The sequence below is a fragment of the Diabrotica virgifera genome, chromosome 1 (genome assembly GCF_917563875.1).
Source record: "Diabrotica virgifera virgifera chromosome 1, PGI_DIABVI_V3a".
In the NCBI taxonomy this organism is placed as follows: Eukaryota; Metazoa; Arthropoda; class Insecta; order Coleoptera; family Chrysomelidae; genus Diabrotica; species Diabrotica virgifera.
Window position 1 is genome coordinate 318,605,626 of NC_065443.1, and position 20,502 is coordinate 318,626,127.

General features: G+C 34.7%; 1 protein-coding gene across 6 annotated transcripts in view; it reads right to left on the reverse strand.

Moving 5' to 3' along the window:
- Positions 1–535: 535 nt before the first annotated feature.
- The window catches only part of LOC114332654 (beta-1,4-galactosyltransferase galt-1), a 226,806-nt gene continuing 206,839 nt past the window's right edge, over positions 536–20,502 (reverse strand). For all 6 annotated transcript variants that reach the window (XM_050653548.1, XM_050653559.1, XM_050653554.1 and 3 more), the window contains 2 exons: positions 12,803–13,110; positions 536–8,822 (listed from right to left, as the gene is read on the reverse strand). In XM_050653548.1, the coding sequence (XP_050509505.1) occupies positions 8,312–8,822; positions 12,803–13,110 (819 nt within the window). In that variant the 3' untranslated portion in view covers positions 536–8,311. The remainder of the gene's footprint in view (positions 8,823–12,802; positions 13,111–20,502) is intronic.

Here is a 20,502-nt window from a genome sequence, read left to right on the forward strand (position 1 = left end):
TTAAAAGTGGTACGTACAAAATTTTAAGAACATACCACTTTTACTAGCTAAAGAATAGTAGATACGCACGTTTAAGACTTTATATACGCGCTGTTTTGTTGTATATACCAAAATTTTTTTAACAATTTTTTTTTATTTTTATAAACTTTTACAACTTTTAAGTTAAGAAAAATGATGTAGAATATAAAGGTTTATATGTCTAACATCCTAACTCTATTTGGCACAAAATTGGAGATACCACTTTTAAGCTAAGCAGGGCAGCATAGATTTAAGAAGCTAAGACTACACCCAACACGAGCCAACTACATTTCATATATACCAAACTCATAGAAAGACATTTCATACACACTCAATTCATTTAAAGACATGTCCTATACACCCAACTCATCGAAAGGCATTCCATATACACGCAACTTATCGAATCTACTAGTTCATCTCTTTTTATTTTATAACGCATTATTTTTTGGGTTATTTTGCCGGTTAATAGCGTGCTCATCACTATATAGAGTTTCATAATGAGAAGAAATAAAACAAATTGTCTTTTAAAATTATTTATTACAACATTTTATTAACAAAATAAATATAACTGCTGCCATGGTTGCATCAATAAAAACAAATCAGTAGTCCCAATACGAGAAGAATAAAAAAACTTTTTAGAGCTTGTGAGTTATCATCTAGCTAGACCGTTAAACCTTATTGTTGTTTCTTTTATCAAGAAGAGAACTATGTATATGTAGCAGATACAAAAATTAGCAGAAATTTTTAATGTTAGGTATAGAACACTGGAAGGAGGAACAGTAGTAAGGAAACGGCGTCTTGTTTAACTTCATTAAGTACACAAGTAAGTTAAAATTCTTTTTTATATATACTAGCAGTAAAAATATGACGCAAGAAGGCTATTTTTTACCACTTTTACTTAATTGTGGTATAAAATAGGACCTATGTGCGTTTCTAACCATTTCGCATTGAATTTCTTTGTGAACAGCCGTAGTACAGCGGCATGATAACTGGCCTTATACGCCAGGGCGCTCGGGTTCGAGACCCGGCACAGACAATCTATTTTCATTTCTAAAAATGATACGAGCTGTTCACCGTGCCTCGGAAAGTACGTTAAGCCGTCGGTCCCCCTGGGCTAGTGTGTACATCGACACAAGTTACTTAAAACAGGGTTAAAGATGTAAATGGCACCCCGGCACGTAAATGGTAAATCTCCCCGGCAAAAATGCCATACGATATTATTATTATTCTATTGAATTTCTTTAATTTTTATTTAGGTAACAGAAAATTATTATTTTGGGGTAGGTAGTTCAGTCGTCGTTCTGACGTCTAAAAATCATACGAACAAGCTGAATTTTTCTGAGAATGTCAATTTTGTGACCAAATTCTCAAAAGATCACATTCCCAAAAAGATGCAAGAAAGTTTGTCACTCGAAACCTCCCTACGCATCTGGTATTTATAGATCTGGAGAAGGCTTATGTTTCTTTAAAATTGTTATTTGGTATCTTGACGAAAACGTACCTTAATACGGTGAAAACAAGAAATACTTTCTCAAGGGTATTTACAGTAACGAAAGGTTTGAGACAAGGACGTTGTCTTTCCCCTACCCTATTCAAAATATATATCCAAGAAGCATTGCACCAGTAGAGACAAAAATGTGCGGAAGTGGGGTTGAAGCTTAACAACAATTATCTGACAACGTTGTTCTTTGAAGATGATCAAGTACTAGTTGCCAGCTGTGAAGAAGATGCAGATGATATGCTTATAAATCTCAAAGATGAATGCGAAAAATGGGGAATGAGTATGAATAAGTCAAAAACAGATTCTATGTGAATAGGCAGTGAAGACGAAGACCCAGATTTGGAAATTAGATAAATGAAAAGGTGTTACGAATACAAATATTTGGGAAGTATGATCTGCAGTAAAGGAACAACGGAATGCGACATCAATCGTAGAGTGCAACAAGGCAGGAAGAGAGTTCACACAAGAAGTTGACATAATTCGATACTTTGGTCCAATAGAGCAACATACTTTGGAAACTAAAATGACAATCTACAAAGTAATTGTATATATGGAGCAGAATGTTGGCAAATGACAGCAAAAAAAAAAGGAAAAAGTTGGCACTATTGAAATGGACTACCTGAGAAGAGCTTGTCGTATATCAAGAGCAGAACGTATACCTAATACTGAAATTAGAAGAAAGACAGATAGAGTACATAAAACTTAGGAAAGAATAAAAACTAGACAGTTAATATGATATAGACACGTGCAGCGGATGGATGACAACAGATGGCCAAAAAGAGCTAGGGAATATATAATCCAAGTAATAGAAGGAAACTAGGAAGGCCAGCCAAGTCTTAGATACAAGATGTTATCATCATCATCATCACGTAGCGCTACAACCCTGGGTGGGTCCTGGCTGACTGTAGAACGTTTTTCCAATTTGTTCGGTCTTCCATCAACCTAGGGTCAAATGGAATGTTCATTTTTCGGGAGATCTGCTTGGATATTATCTCTCCATCGCATTCTGGGGCGCCCGAGTGATCTTTGGCCTGTAACAAGATGTTATGGAAAGCATGAAATACAGAGCCCTTGATGAAGACACCTGGAGAGATAGAAAAATATGGCAATCGAAACGGGGAAGCGGCAGAAGCTGTAGGACCATCGCTTATACTGTAACGGTGCGAAAGTCACTAGTATCTTCGAATCACTGACATCGTTGCTCCACTCTGTATTTTAAATTCGTTAAAACCAAGTTTGTGTTTCAAAGAATTGTCGGTTCTCACAAATCTATGGTATTGCGTAATTCGTTCTCGATTCTCATGATATTCATATCTCTTGTATCTGAGGGACCTCGATATGTTTCATACCACCAAAAGAATCACAGTCGAAAATCTTTCAGCAAATTGTTTTTACCGACAGCAGGACTGGAAAATATTTATCTTATAGAGATTAAGTGGCTCTGAGTTGTTTATATAATATATTTGTTGGTATCTAGTGGGCTAACTGTGCGAAAAGCTAAATCAGCCGAACACGTGAGAAGGTATTTAGCTGAGATATAGTTATCAGGATTTCATTTGGTTTAATCCTCTTTGCGAGAGAAAGAGTTACTACCTTTGAAGGCGTGGTTGAAATTTGCTTAAATCTTTTCTATTCGTTTTGAAATTAGTAGTGGAAATTGGCGAATTTTTTATTGGTAAAACCGGACATGGTTGAGTAGGATAGAAAAGTGGGGAGATGGAATGAGTTTTGGGTTGTGAGAGAGTTCTGGAGATACTCGAGATCAGTTCTGGTAGTCTAGAGTAAGAAGCTGGTGCCTTTCCGTCAGCAGGCTCTTTGCCTTGCTGACGGAGAAAATTGTTAATAATAGTTCAATGGAGATAGTTGTTTGTATTTAGTACAGTTCAGTTTTTGTTCCAGAGCCGAAGTAGGCCTAAGTGGCTGCTGTGGTCGTAGAGTGTAAATTCTCGACCGTATTTTGTGTTTCTAGTGATGGATTAAACAGATCCATTGGTTTTCTTTTGTCGAAAAGTTCTTCGTTTTTTTTAATTAAATTTAATCAATAAAAATAATAATAATAATAATAGTATCCAAATGTTGCATACAATAAACGAACAATTTAATTTCATCTTTAATATAATTAATAGCTGTACTTTATCTGTCAAAATGAGTATCGTTATGTGCGGTGACAACAAATGTGCCGTAACATCAGGACAATGTTTAACACCTTAACTGCCGCATGGATGGACTATAGATCACCCACGGATAAAGAACACAACAAGGTACTTGCGCTATTTTTAATTGTTGAACTCTTACGTTTTCTCGCCAATTGGTAAAATAATTAAAGACTTTTTTTGATGACAACTTTACTAAATTTTTATTTGTTTCAATAAAGTAAGAATTGTGTTTAATTATTAGATATTCTTTACCAATCTCTATACTTCTTATAAAGTAAAGATCTCTCCTACTAAGCTCATGAAAGTAGTCTACGGTAAGTACAGATATTTCAAGTAACCGACATTCTTAGTATTATATTTTTTTATAAGTAAGCAAATATTATATTTTCTTTTTTAATTATGGCGCCCCCGAGCATTTGAGTTTCAATTTTATTTAACATCTATTAAGAATCCACACCCCTAGTTCTCTGAAGACTTAGAGCTACCGAGGTATATCAAAAAGTTAAGTAGCACCAAGTATATTTTTACATTTTGTTTAATTTGGCATTTACCGTGTTAATAATATTGGTGTTATACAAATAGCGTCCATTTCTGGGACTGCTACAAAATGGCGCCCTGGTGCCCATTCGCTAGTGTTACAATACATACACACATTTCTTGTTTGAAACATTTTTTCTATGGCGTACAGATACTTTGTATATCAATGTTTCCCCCTCATCCCCCCATACGAGGATTTTAGGGGGAAAGCCCGGGAGTAGTAGTGGCAAACTTTTTTGCATCTTTTTTGGGGTCCCGCAATTAACATTCCTAGCGAAATTCAGCATTCCAGACTACTGGAGTAGGATGTTTCATAGTTATTGCTCTACATAATTTCTTGCATCACATTTTACTTAATTTTAATATTATTTAATAACTGTCTTCAGAAGCTGTTCTTAAGTTTGTCTACATACTTATTGGTAACGTGTAGCTGATTTTATGAAGTTCTGAAGTGGAAACGAGCTGTGCAAAATGAGAAAGTTTTACAAATATGAAGTTCGAAGAGACGACGGTGTTTATAATGCTTCAGTGATTATACAAGGGACAGTAAATAATCTGCTAACTTACATTTTTCTTTATTGCTTATTTTAGTTAAAAGAAAAAATTAATATTGAAAATTAAGGTTGTAGTGAAAAAATTCAGTTTGTCAATGTATTGAAGTTCTTTGTATATAAAAAGTGGAGTTTTTCAAGACAAAGTTTGATGTCATCTTTGAAAATTATGAAATATTATAGAAATATAAAACAAACAAAAATGTTAAACATAATCCTAGTTCCGAAATTATAGTATTTAGTTCTTCCTTAAAATTTTAGCAGTGTCTAAACTACGTATAACTCAAAAAGAAATGCCTTTAATTATTTTTACTTTACGTTTTCTTTTTATTTTTCAGTATTTATTCTTATTACCCGACATAACATCTTTGGTATGTATGGATTTTGATCTCACTTTGAGTGTTAAATTGAAAAAATAAATAATACATCGTATTATTAAAACCTTAGATCACAAAATAATTCCTGTACAAAAATATATACAACCTAAGATGGAACTTTTTCGCCTATATACAAAAGAGGAAGTTAAAATTCATAAACTAAGGAAGTTTTATTTTAATTGGTAGAGTGTAAAGAACTGTCCTTTCGTTTCCATGTTATACTGTTCATTATACTGTTTTCATAGAAAAATCAGGATAGGGTTTTGGAAGTCTCACAGGTAAAAGACTATGGAGTTGCTGGAAGCGCATATGAAAGATGTTATCACCAACCTGTATTTGAACCAGATACCAACAGTACGTCTTCAAAATTTCAACTAAATGGAAGATTTCTCAATAAAAAATAGAGTAAGGCAAGGTTGTATACTTTCTGTAATGTTGTTTAACTTATACGTAGAAAAACTTCGCAGAAGCAGTGGCGAGCTCTAATAAGGGTGTTAAAGTAAACGACATATTTATTAACATTAGTTATGCCGATGACACAGAGACTGTGGCATATAACATCGAAGATCTTCAATGTTTTTTAAATGGTCTTACTCTTTCAGGTGAAGCTTTGGCTTTGAAAATAAATATCAAGAAAACAAAAACAATGATCATAGGCAGAAATAGTTACCCAAATGCAACGATGGTTGGGACCCTGAGACTAAAATAAAGAGCAGAGTAGAACAAGTCTGGAAGCTTTTTTAAAACTTCGTAAATTTCTTACTGCTCGCAAGTTGGATTTCAACCTGAGATACAAGATGCTAAAGTGTTACGTTTGGTCCGTTCTTTTGTACGGAATGGAAGTGTGAACGTTAAATATCAGAAAAGAAAATAATCGTTTTCGTTTTGATTTAATTCGAGTCTCTTGCCATCCTCTGACACCGTGTTTTGGGGTCTCTACCCCTTATCAAAGAGGCTATGCAAATAGACTGCATAGCCTCTACTTGCATAGCCTCTTTGATAAGGGGTAGAGACCCCGAAACACTGTGTCAGAGGATGGCAAGAGACTCGAATTGAATCAAAACGAAAACGATTATTTTCTTTTCTTTTTCATACCTTACTCGGTTTAGACTACAAAATGACCACGTTTCGTTAAAGTATTCTGAGACGCATTGTTGGAGTGCTCCTCCTAGCGGCGCCGCTTGGTACTATCGTATCTCGGTTAACAGAATCCTGACTCGTGGTCGAAATTTATTTTTATTTATTTTGTTAAATATCAGATCCATTACCAAACTTAAAGCTTTTGAAATGTTGTGCCTGTGCCAAATGCGTAGAACATCATGGAGGGACAGAGTCAAAAATGAGAAAGTGTTAAAAAAGCTGGACCCCAGGATATCGAATTTTTTGAATATATGATTATATAAAAAGCGAGAAGACTACATATTTAGGGCACATATATGAGAAAAACGATACCTACACTTTTCAGCAACTAGTACTAGAAGGAAAGATAGAAGATAAGGTAGGACTAGGAAAAAATGGCTGTAGATGGTTAAGATTAGGTATCTTAAGAAGAATAAGGACAAAAACAGAGTACCTGAAATGTTCATTTAAAGATCTAGCTGTCTCCGTAGCTGATTGTGCAAAGTAATAGTCTCTAGTACCTAGAATCGGTATTACAGAGTAATGGAGAAATATATCGAGGTGCATGAAGTAGAGTTAGGACGACACGATTGAAGTGGAAGTAAAGAAAATTTTTGCAAGAAATAATCCATTAATTATACTTTTAAATCATAATATGATTTGTTTCCAGCTAGAATAGACAGTTTTATAGTGTCATATACTAAAATAGAGGATCAAGATATGACAGTGTCATATCTTAACCCCCTATTTCAGTAAATGGGAGCTTCTTATTAATTCCCTTTAGTTTAATTTCTTCGTTTTACAATCGTGGTTTTCTTTTCACTAGGTATGAGAATAAGAAAATGATGTTTGTACCAATTAAATAAAACTACCTACAACTACATTATAACAGTCGTGTAAATGTCCGAAAAAATTCCTTCTCTAACAAACTGGCTGGTGTATTAATACTGATAATACGGTATTGGTCAAAATAAGCGGCATCGAAACTTTTATTAGTTACCTACTTTAAAGTTCGTGGCACGCGGTCAAATATTTGATCAAACTGACGTAATAAAGTCATAATTACAGTTTGGTCAAATTTTAAAAATCTATCTTTTATACGATCAATCAAAGTTAATCAAAGTTTTATTGACGGTTTGTCAAATTGTCTCTTTTGAAAATTTTTTTATTAGTTGTTTGAGCGTTATTTACGATTCAAATTTTTCTTATCTACAATGAAAATACAAAGGTTGAAAGGATTTTTTATAATACTGTGAATGCTTTACATTGTAATATAAACAACTTCTCGATATAAATTAATTAATGTCGAAACTTGTTAGTAGTTCCAAGATATTTCAAACGTTTATTTTTATTTTTTAACAAAATAGTAAGACAAACACAAATCGCAGAAAAAAAGAAAAAAGATCACGTCAATCTCATAGGCATATTATTATTATCATAGACTGAGCCTACCCTTCGCTCTTCCTGATGACAAAATCCCTTGTTCTAGCACATTGTATCGAGAAAATAACATGAAACTAAGAGATGGTATAGGCACGGGAAGGGAGGACTACTGTCGCAGCTTTACTATGTGTAAGAGTGAAACAGCACTGAGCCAAGAAAAAAAGATGGTGTCGTCACTTCCCTCAACATGACTCTCTGTCTATGATAAATAATAGATATGTCTATGGTCAATATAATGTCCTCAATGGGGCCTTTCACCGGTTCTCATTTGTTTCGAACTGCTGTCATATGTCATATAATCCGTGTCTAATATGAATATACGACATATGACAGAAGCTCGAAACAAATGAGAAGCGTTGAAAAGTCCTATCAACCAATGCTACTTGCAACTTAGATTGTTGATTTTTCGACCAATCAAAATTTTTCATCAGAAAACCTCTATTTTTATAGGATTTGATCAAATTCACGATATGACGTCATTATGCTGTCAATTTTTGGAATGATCAAACTAATTTGATCAAATATTTGACCGTGTGCCACGGACTTAAGACTGTATCTTTAATTTTCGATACCGTTTCTTTTGACGACTACTGTAGCCGTTCGAGCCTATTATCTCTCCAGACTAGGTTTCAAGAACTGCATTAGCTTATTGAGAACCTTTCCCGTGGGTAAATTGAGTTCCACCAGCCCACACTTTCTACTCAGTCTATCGTACACAGATTTCACACCACTCGTGAGCCCCTCCTTAAACTTATACGCCGTCCGGTCCACGGTGGACGACGTCTTGATGCAGTCGTCACCTCCAAACTCACAGATGCGATAGTGGTGAAGGATGGCCGTATCGGGGGGCACGTTCATGGTGCCGTGGCCAGGGATAAATTCCCATATGAAGTGATTGCCTGCTTCTACGGTCAGTTCCGGGCGGCAGATGTATTTGGATCGCTGCTTCTGTGGATGGAGTTTCGTCTTTCGGCGCGTCTTCTTCATCGTGATCAAGTTGGCGGTGACCGGATCGTCGAACTCGTATACTGAGTCGTCGTCGTCCCATTGGAGGTAGAAGAAGGCGTTTTGGAATGAGAAGGAGGCTGTGGTGCGACCGTTAACCCGTTTATTCAAAGTACTGAAACGTAATAAACTTGTTAATAAAGACACATAAAAACGAAACTGGAAGAGAGGAGAGGAGTGGATAGAAGAGGAGAAAAGAGAAGAGGAGAGGAGAGAAGGGGAGAGGAAGATTACATCTTTGGAAGAAACAAGAAAACAAACAGAACACTACAGAAAAATGAAGATGAAGACAAAGGTACAAATGCAGTTACGATTCTTCCTCTTCTTCAGGTGCCATCTTCGCTACGGAGGTTGGCAATCACCATAGCTATTTTAATTTTTGAGGCAGTAGCTTTAAATAGTTGTTTTGAGCCGCATCCAAACCATTCTCTCAGGTTTTTCAGCCATGAAATTCGTCTTCTTCCGATGCTTGTTTTGCCATCTATCTTTCCTTGCATTATCAGTCACAGGATGCTATACTTCTCGCCCCGTATCACATGTCCGAGATACTGTAGCTTTCTTTCTTTAGTTGTAAGTTCAACTTCCTTCTCTTTACCTATTCTTCTCAGTACTTCATTATTCGTAACTCTATCTACCCACCCAGGAAATCCTCATAATAATACTTCTACTATAGTTCCACATTTCAAAGGAGTTAAGTCATCTAATTCTCTCTAGATTTAACGTCCATGATTCCACTCCATAGTATTATAGTACACTGAATACGTAACATTTTGTTAGGCGTACTTTAAGAGCTAATGTTAAATCTTTGCTACATAGGACCTTTTTCATTTTTATAAAATTAGAACGTGCTTTTTCGATTCTGACTTTGATTTCTGCAGTGTAGTCATTATTTTCTGTTATAAGTGTTCCTAGGTAAGTGTACTTTTTTACTCTTTCGATCTGCTGGCCCTCTACTTACAAGAGTTACGATTAGAATGATGAAATAACTTAAAGGAAAAAACGAAGACATGATGAACGAAATGAAGCAAAGGAAAGATAATCAGAACTTGAAAAGAGACGTAAAACAACTACAGGAGAAATCGAACGCATAGAGAAATGATAAAAACATAAGAAAAGGAATGGAAAATTCACAGCCAGAGAACTACATGTAAAAGTGAAATTAAGGAATGCCACAAATATTGGGGAGAATCTCTGCATTAAAAACAGAAACAATGATGAAAAAAACAATATTGAAAAACAAGACAGAATTAAAAAACCACGACGGCCGTACTTATTTATATAAACAATCACTTAACAATGAAATAAAAACAAAAACAGAAAAAATAAGAAAAGTGGCGAGAGAAAAGAAAAAAATGAAAAATTGCAAGAATAGGAAAAAAAGATAACAGTAGACGGTAGAAAGTCGAGATGGGATAAAGAGAAGGGACATCTATACAAAATAAGAGAAAACTACACAAGTGGTCAAAAAACTAATAAATACACTAAGCATCAAAATTAACGCACCATTTTAAAAATGGGATTTTTGATGGCTCGTATTTCCTAAACCTGTTATCGGATTTTAGTGATTTTTTTAGTATATTATAGCTTTATTCTTTAGGAATATCGATGTAATAATATTATTGCTAAACAGGTAAGTGTTATTGTATACCGGGTGTAACAATGGTAGTGTGTTTTTCCTCAAAGTTTGGAACACCCTATGGAATATTCTAGAGTATATAAAATATTGAAATTAAAACTCAATTGTAGCCTTACGCTTTCTTAACATTTTGCTTTTTAATTCATTCGCTTATGTGGAATAATAAAAAAAGTTAGGTACTTTAACAACTAGCCAAGTTATTCATCTATACAGGGTGTTTCTAAATAAGTGAGACAAACTTTAAGGGGTAATTCTGCATGAAAAATAATGACCGTTTGCTTTATAATCATACTATGTCCGCAAATGCTTTGTTTCCGAGATATGGGATGTTGAATTGTTTCTTACAACCTAACGATTTATTTATTGCTCTAAAACTGGTTGAGATATGCAAACGAAATTTGGTAGGCTTTAAGGGGTAGTTATTGCGCATTTTTTTGACATACAATCAAGAGTTTTATATTCACCATTGGCGCGCATACGGGATGTATCTAAAATGTTTATACCCGTACGCACGCCAATAGTGAAAATAAAATTCTTAATTGTATGTCAAAAAATGCGCAATAACTACCCCTTAAAACCTACCAAATTTCATTTGCATATTTTAACCAGTTTTAAAGCAATAAATAAATCGTCAGTTTGTTAGAAAAAATTTAACATCCTGCAACTCGGAAACAAAGCATTTGTGGACATATGTTTATAAAGCAAACGGTCATTATTTTTCATGCAGAATTACCCTTCAAAGTTTGTCGCACTTATTTAGAAACACCCTGTATTGATGAATAACATTGCTAGTTGTTAAGTACCTAACTATTTTATTGTTCAACGTAATCGAATGAATCAAAAAGCAAAATGTTAAGAAAGCCTAAGGCTGCAGTTGAGTTTTAATTTCAATATTTTATATACGCTAGAATATTCCACAGGGTGTTCCAAACTTTGAGGAAAAAACACACTATCATTGTTACACCCGGTATACAATGACACTTATCTCTTTAGCAATAATATTATTACATCGATATTCTTGAAGAATAAAGCTATAATATACTAAAAAATCGCTCAAATCGGACAACAGGTTTAGGAAATACGAAACGTCAAAAATTTCCCATTTTTAAGATGGTGCGTTAATTTTGATGCTTAGTGTAGTAAGCAATAAAGAAAAAATGGTAACGACATGGCTACGATTATTTTGAAACGAAGGAAAAGAGGATAGAGAAAAAGGAAACAAACATATTGAAATCGATTGAAAGTAGAAACATGGAACGTAAGAAAAATTTACTAGGAAGAAACATTAAGAAAGTTAGATACAATACGTGATAAATATAGAGTCGAAATAATGGCCATCAAAGAAAATACAAGAGATCCGAGACTGATTGTAGAAGGAACAGAGGAGCTGTTGTCGAGTGTAATCATATATTAAGGATAGTTAACCTTAAGCAAGAACATATCCCAAACAGCTAAAAAAGGAATACAACAGAAAAATACGAAGTAGAGCATATCCAAAATAAAGAGTTGGCAATATTAGAATAAAGGAAGAAATAAACAAAAGATTGAGAAGAATAACGACGGGGAACTTAGAGGAGGAATGGGAACTAATACAAATAGTCATGATACAAGCGGCAAAAGAATCCTAGCCCGAAGAAAGAGCGAAAAAATGAAAATTATTAGAGATAATACAAAAAAAAGTAAAGAGCATTATAGAACAAAAAGGAGAGGAGCTAAACAATTATGTAGGCAACAGAAGAGGAAATTACTGTTAAAACAACTATAAATAATAATAGACAGCTATGTCCAAAAAGAAATTAGACATTTTTATCAAGGAGTAAAAAACACACGAGTGACACAAAATAAAAGCACAATGTTTTTTTTTCAGAAATAAACATGGTATGTTATATCGCCGATCCGAAAGAAGAACGATGTAAGTAAAAAAGCAAAAAAAAACGATTTAAAAAAAATAGGGATTAAATGAGGAGTAATCATCCAGGAGCATCGGTATGGCGTTTATTCTTAAAATAATGGCTTTTAGTTTTATAAGTAGTGGTTCGAATTTCATTATCTTAATTTAATCCTCCCCATTGTCAGCCCTACCTACAGTTGTGCCATTCTTCATGTTAAAATTTTTCTGTACGAAAAAACGATTTTTAAATATTTAGTATGCCATTTATGCTTACAACGATGGCTTTTATTTTCATCCCTGTCGGTCCGAATTTCATTATCTTAATTAATTCAATCGCCCCATTTCCAACCATATCTACAGTTGCGTCATTATACAACTGAAACAAGGTCTAAAATGGCGCATATTTTAGTAACGAAGCAACTACCCTGTAGTGGCTCAGCACATAGTTACAGTTCTGTCGCTTTTGTATCATCTGTATACAGTATTTTAGAAGTTAATTACGCAATATACATGATGATGATACAAAAATGATATCACAATAGTTTTCCTTCTGAATAAAAAAACTTACTCAATCATTTGTCCTAAAGTATCGTTGTTCTTGGGTAGAATGTACTCATCCAAGTCTATGAGCAAAAGGTGAGTATATTTGTACATGAACCTATACAAGCAGTCGTTAAGTGCCGCAAAGAGCCCTTCAGTCCTGATATCCTTCTGTGAGATCATATCCAAATTCCAAGGAAGCACTGTCACTAGACCTCTATCTATGTAATCCCGCAAGACGCAGTCCACCTGGTTGCCTACGGTGTGGTTGTAGAACGTGAAGTGATCCACTCCTAGCAGCCTATTCAGTTCTATGAATTCTATTAATTGAAGAGCCTAAAAAAATATAAAATTGATTAGTATATTAACAGAACTGGACATTGGACAGTTAGTTATCAGCCCCCTCTTTTTAAATTGTAATAGTTATAGTGGGTGGTGAAACTTCAAATGGGCCATAGGAAACTTAATGTGAGATTTTAAACTGTTATGTACTCCTGCTTCCCTAATTATTTTACATTAAAAGTCATGAGGTAGTCTTCGTAGAAGACTAAAATCTGTATTTACAACAAATGTTAAAATTATTCTACGAATTAAACACATTTCAGGGCCGGACAGGTGACGGCCATCGTTTTCTGGGATTCACAAGGTGTGATCTACATTGACTACCTGGAGAAGGGCAAAACAGTTAAAGGGCTCTACTATGCCAAATGATTGGGCCGATTTGATGCCGAATTGCAGAAAAAACAGCCCCATTTGGCGAAGAAATGACCATGACAACGCACTGGCTCATACTTCTGCGTCGCCATGGCAAAATTGATCGAATTGGGCTAAGAACTACTGCTCCATCTACCATATTCTCCAGATTTGGCCCCGTGCGACCTATTTGTTTCCAAACTTGAAAAAGTCACTCGCCGGGCAGAAATATTAGTCGAATAAGATAATGACCTCGACATAATGTACCTATTTTTCAGCGACTTATTAGGGCCGGTACTTTATGCCTCGATTAACAGCCCGTTAGTTAACGGAGGTTTAATCGGGACCTCTTTAGGGTCTCTTGCGTTGTAATAAATGCAATTACAGTATTACAAGTATTATAATAATTAAAATAAGTATAATAACAATTATAATTGCATTTATTACAAGGCAAGAGACCCTAAAGAGGTCCCGATTAAACCTCCGTTAACTAACGGGCTGTTAATCGAGGCATAAAGTACCGTTAAAGAAGTTGGGTATCGCTGGGTCTAGTGTATCGAGTTAAAAGGAGACTGTTGAGGAGGTATTGAGCAATATCTTTCCAAAATTTTCGTTTTTTTTGTAGGCTAAGTGCTTATGGGACCACCGTAGTATATCTGTGCAATAAAATATAATACGCACCAAACATTTTAGCATAAATTTCCATCATAACCCCTTCAACCTACAATTTCATTAAAATATTTCACGGAAGTAAATAAAAAACTTAATAAAACCTATTGACATACATTTTCTGCTTTGTACAGGAGGATTTTAGCAAAACAGAAAATACGAAAATGCCGTAATTATGTTCGTACTTATACAAAAGCCATTTTGTTTTTTCATAAAGCCAACTGTTTTATCCTCAGTTGGAAAATTTGTTTGCCGTTGGAAAATGATGTGCAATTATCCAGAAAGTGGGTCAGTGCGTCTTTACTAATTGAAAGAGTTGAATGCTTGAAAATACACGAGTCATTTAGAATATTTGCCTGATTCATTGTGACAGATTGACAAACAAGTTGTTTTCATATGAACGTATTTAAATACGTATTAGAAATGAACAAAATTACGAAATATTACGGATTAGTCATCACTTGCTTATTCATTAAAAATGTCTTTTTGTTAGCTTAACTGATACTGAACTTGAATTCTTTGGATACATATCTCTGATCTCCAAAGACATTATGGCCGAAGCCACATTATGCGTTTTGACCGGATGCGGTGAAAACGCATTCGTTTCCAACGCAACCGGACCGACCTGTCACACTATGCGTTTAGTCTGGTGCAGTTTGTAAGCGCGTACCGATGACTCAAAACGCATCCGTTTCCAAGGCAACCGGACCGATCTGTCACACTATGCGTTTTCACCGGATACGGCGGAAACGCATCCGGTCAAAACGCATAATGTGGCATCGGCCTATGAAGGCTTTAAAACGACATACCGGGTGGTGAATCGTCAAACGATATAAGAAATTCTAAATATATTGTATTCCTGCGTCCCTAATTATTTTATATCAAAAAGAATGAGATATTATTTGTAGAGAACTGAAATCTGTACCTATTGAAAGCAAATGTTAAAATTGTTCTACAAATTAAATACATTCCAATATTTTGCAAAAATATAATACATTTGCCAGAGTTTTGTTGTAAAAATTGCGCCACACGTAGTGCAGACTGCAGAATGTGTATTATCGGTTGCGTTTGATCATAATAAAATTATAAATCTATTATAAATCTAATATAAAAAAGAGATGAAACTAGTAGAGGTGTAAAATTATCGATAGGAACCTATACATTTTCATTACAATACATATTTTCCCACCTTTAGACGTCTGTTTAATATTCACTGTCACTTCTTTTACTTTTTGAAGGTATTGTTTATTCTATAGCTGCAGTTTTACTCATAAGCCTATCGGTTACAGTTAATAAAAAACATTATTAACTACACTCACTGGCACAAAATTCCGCCATCCAAAATCTTTGATTAAGTTTGACAATCCATAACTTTATTATTTGTACTCCGATTTTCAACGTTCTTGCATCAATTTGTAGGAACATGTATTGATGTCGTTTTTTATTATTCCGGTAACAAAACATTTTTGCTTAGATGGCATTATACGGGGGTGAATGGAAGCGTTGTATTTTCTCCTAAATTTAAAAAGTTGGTGGAAACCTTTTCTGTGGAAAAATTGGAGGGCTGATTTTGTTTCATACTCCTCTTGCATTATCCTGGAGGTATCACTACGGTTTTGTTTTTGGATTATTCGAATATCTCTTTTCTTGTAAGAGCTGTAAATAAAAACACTGCTTTGGCATCGAATAAAGATGTGTTATCCTTGCCCGGTGAATAGCCCGATATTCCTCTACCAGGTCCATAACTGTACCAAATTTTCTGAAGGTCTAGGAAGACGGCGAATAGCTTTTTTTAATTCATACCATAAATACTCAATAGGATTGACATCTGGACTGCATGCGGGCCATTCTAATCTTATCAATCCACCCTCTATTTTATGAGTCAACCAGTGTTTTTAATTACAAAAAATGGTACAGCTCTTAAAAGAAAAGAGATATTCGGATAATTCAAAAAACAAAATCAGCTCTTCCGTTTTTCCACAGAATGTTTTAAAGTTATGAAAAAATACAACGCTTCCATTCATCCCCGTATAATGCCACGCAAGCAAAATTTTTGTGTTACCGGAATAATACCAAACGATATCAATACACGTAGGGGAGAGTTGGATAAAACGGGATAGTCGGATAAAAGGGGATACCTAGCCTAGAGACCCAACTAGTGCTGCTATCAATCGGACAAAAACGAAAACTTGTTCTCAGTCGTCATTTTAACATTCTCAGTTCGTTTTACCTCGATGCCATTATTTGATGAAGAGTTGTTGTGTTTAGAATTGTTTGACTCTATTTTTTTGGTACTTTGTACTTTTAAGTGCGTTGTTTTCTACATTATATTGCCTACATATCTAAACATATAATTCCGGTGACTATCACATTTAATTAAGCACTCATTAACGAATATTCTCATGTGTAGTATATCTAATTCTACTTTCACGTTTAGGCAGGAGCCATTTTTGTTTTGAAAAATGTCTGAGTTGGACAAAACGGGACACTTATACGTTGGATAAAATGGGAGACAGTTTTTTATGTCCCGTTCTATCCACCTATTTATTTGTTGGCCTATTAATTTTTTAAATAGCGATAAAGCGTGTTCTCATACTGCAGAAAAGAACAGCATATTTTTATGTGACTTTTGTTCTGGTATACGTACCTAGTCCTAAATAAATTAGGTATTATTTCCATTTTGCAATAAAACATAAAAAAGGCCTATTTTTTAAGTTTCTGGTTACTGAAGATATTGTTTTTTCAAAGGTAAATTTTGCTTTGCAGTCTTATATCTACTTAAATATACTTTTTAGATAATTTTATGCAAAAAATTAAATATTGTGAACCTATCCCGTTTTATCCAACCGTGGTATGCTAAAACGGGATGTACAGGACTTTAATAAATATATTTTTTTACTATTTTCCAGTCATTAAAAATAGCTAAACATATGTTTTTTGTGTGCTTCAATAAATGTTATACCTATAAAAAATAATAATATGATAATTTCTTTAACATTTTTCCGTAATAAAAATAAACAAGAATGGTATCCCGTTTTGTCCAACTCTCCCCTACCTACAAACTAGTGCAAGAATCTTGAAAATCGGAGTACAAATAATAAAGTTATAAATTTTCAAACTTAATCAAAAATTTTGGGTGGCGGAATTGTGTGCCGGTGAGTGTATTTCTTTTGCATTAAATGATAAATGGATTCTTTAGCGACTTTCTGATTCTTGCCCTTGAACGGGAGTAGTGAGAAGCCTCTTCTAAATGACAATTTTTAACACAGTTAATAACTTGTTGACTCAAAGACTATTTTTCAACTTCAACTGGTTCTTTTCATACAGTATATTTTATGATATACAACAGATTGCATTTTATCCCCAAGATTGTTCAATGTTTACTAGCACTAGTTTTAAAAAGGCACTTGAGAGACAGCTGCCATATGGAATAAAAATCCGCGGGGAACTACTTAATCTAATAATTAGATATGCGGACGGTACAGTTATTATTCTCAGAAATAAAGTATCAGAAAATACTGAAGGTCTCCAAATTTTGCTTGATCGTATTCACGAAGCAGGAGAGGAAATGGTCATTAAAATAAACTCAAAAAACCAAATTTTTAGTCTTTAGTCGTAACCCACATCCAGATGTATTATTACATCTGGAGTCCAAGGACAATTACATGGAGTCCAAGTTGAAAAAATTCACAAAATGACATATTTGGGAACTGTCTTAACGAACCAACTAGATCCAGACATAGAAATAAAACACAGAATAGCATTGAATATAATTTTTATGAAAATGAAGTACTTTCTTTGCAATAATCATCTCAGTTTAGAATTAAGACAAAGAATGGTTAAGTACTATGTTTGTTCTGTACTTTTGTATGCTGCAGGAGTATGAACACTAAAAGTATCAGTCATGAACAGAATTGAAGTATTGGAAATGTGGATTCGTAGACGGATGCTGAGGATACCGTGGACAGCAAGAAAAACTAATGAGAAAGTACTAAAAAGGGCAACAAAGATAGAGAACTGCTAAATACTGTTATTCACTTGAAAATGACTTATCTGGGACATATAGTGATGGGAAATCAATATAGAATACTACAACTGATTCTTAAAGGCAAAATAGAGGGCCGTAGAAGAAAGAAAACGTGGAATAATTCTGAAATAGCACGTGAAGAAGAAGAATATAACAGATAAACTTACAGATTTAACTTTAAACACTAATTTTCTGAAAACTCGAAAATTAAACCTAATAAGTAGGTAATAAGTCAACATTATAAATTTTAAATACACTTGAGAGCAAAAAAAATCAGCTCAAAAGTAAAATAAGTTATATTTTTTGAAAATGCCTTTTGGCAAGTGTCGATCCACACACAATATAAATTTGCTAGTAAAATATTGTGAACAGAAGTATTTTTTATTGCACTGACCCAAATATAAATATAAAATTGGTAATTAAAGAACATAAGAAAGATACCTTCTCAATATTGTATGTGAGAAAATATGCTATGAATGAAAGTCATTATGTAATGAATATAAAAGTCATAATTATAAATATAAACGTAAATTAACGTAAAAAAATTGAGTAAATCAAAATTAATACTGAGTAGTTCCTCCTCTGCGTTCTAGTACACTTTCCACGTGAGTTTATTAAGTTTCTTACTGATTCCTGAAGAACCGCTTCGCTTTCCACTCTTCATCTATTGAAGTTTTTAGTTCCGCCACTGTCACCGGTGATGGATTACGGACCCGAACTCTGCTCAGTTTGAGATTATCTTATAAGTGTTCGATGGGATTCATCTAAGTCAGTAGGTCAGTGGATCAGGGATTCATCTGTAATTTTGAATATTTTTTCGAGATATTTGGCACACGTATTCGTAATATAATAAGAAATGGCGGTACAGAGCCCAATTTGAAAAATATATTAAAATTTGGAAATTACTCTGTAATTAAATACAATATTAAAAAAACGAGCCTGTACCGCTATTAAGAAGAACAAAAAAATACACTTTCTTCAAATAAACTTTTTAATCCGATTGCTAGATTTTGTGTCAGTTTGGAACTACTAAAATTTTTTATTTCATTAGTAGTTCCAAAATGACACAAAATCTAGGCATCGGATAAAAAAGTTTATTTGAAGAAAGTGTATTTTTTGTTCTTCTTAATGGCGGTAGAGGCTCGTTTTTTTAATATTGTATTTAATTACAGAGTAATTTCCACATTTTAATATATTTTTCAAATTGGGCTCCGTACCGCCATTCTTTATTATATTACGAATACGTGTGCCAAATATCTCGAAAAAATATTCAAATTTACAACCGCAATTCTGGAACGTGTTTTCGCTACCTGTTGATCGCTACTGTTTCCTCTTAGGGTCAGTCCATTGTAGTTATATTAATGTTGGCCAGTAAATCTTTCGTAATCCGCGCTGTGTGACATCGAGGGTTATCATGGTATTTAGCATGAATCCGTCGCCCATGTAACCGGTGTAGGGAACAACATTGTCTTGGAGAATGTCCGTAATGTAACGATTCGCTGTCAAATCCCTCCACAACCATCACCGGACGCGAACACAAGCTCTGTTTTTGCTTCTAAAAAGATACCACCCCAAAACATATAAGAACCACCTCCATATAGATCATGCTCTGACACTGCAGCACTAGGCAAATCGTTCTACGGGTCTCCGATAGACGTGTCGTCTTCTGTCATTGCTTCACAAGCACATTCGACTCTCAGCAAAGAATAAAACTCTGCATCATTGGCCAAGGTCGCAATTGACGTGTTGTTGGGCAAAACGAAGTCGAGTTTGTTGTTTCTGACTTGTGCTCACATTGGGGCGTTTGTTAGCTAGTCTAGGAGTCAAAGTGACAGCCTTAAACCATCTCATAACTATCCACTGAGTGGCATTGTCACCTTGAACATTCCTCAAGGATTATTGGACACTCTGGGCAATAAATCGATTATCCCTCTCTGTCATTGCACGTCGCCGACCCGAATCTGGTCGTCGACTGTAGCTACGGGTTTCCTGGTAGCGAGGGTAAGCCCTTGACACTGCCGACTTCGTCATAAGGAGGCTACAGGCGACAGTCCTCTGACTATATCCCTCTCGTAATTATGCAATTACCTGGACCGTCTTCACAGGTAAAGAATCAATTTTGTCAAATATTCACTTTCTGTACTTCGAAGTGTACACACAGGTCAACGTTTGAAAAGCGACTGAGACGACCACCGGCAAATTCATAGAGGTCTAAATTGCGTAGAACATACCCGTTACAATGTTTGCTGCATTCCCTATGCCATACAGAAGAAGACAAATTTTACAACACGTTGCCAATTTGCACAAAACAATTATTTTTCGGAAGCTCTATAATAATG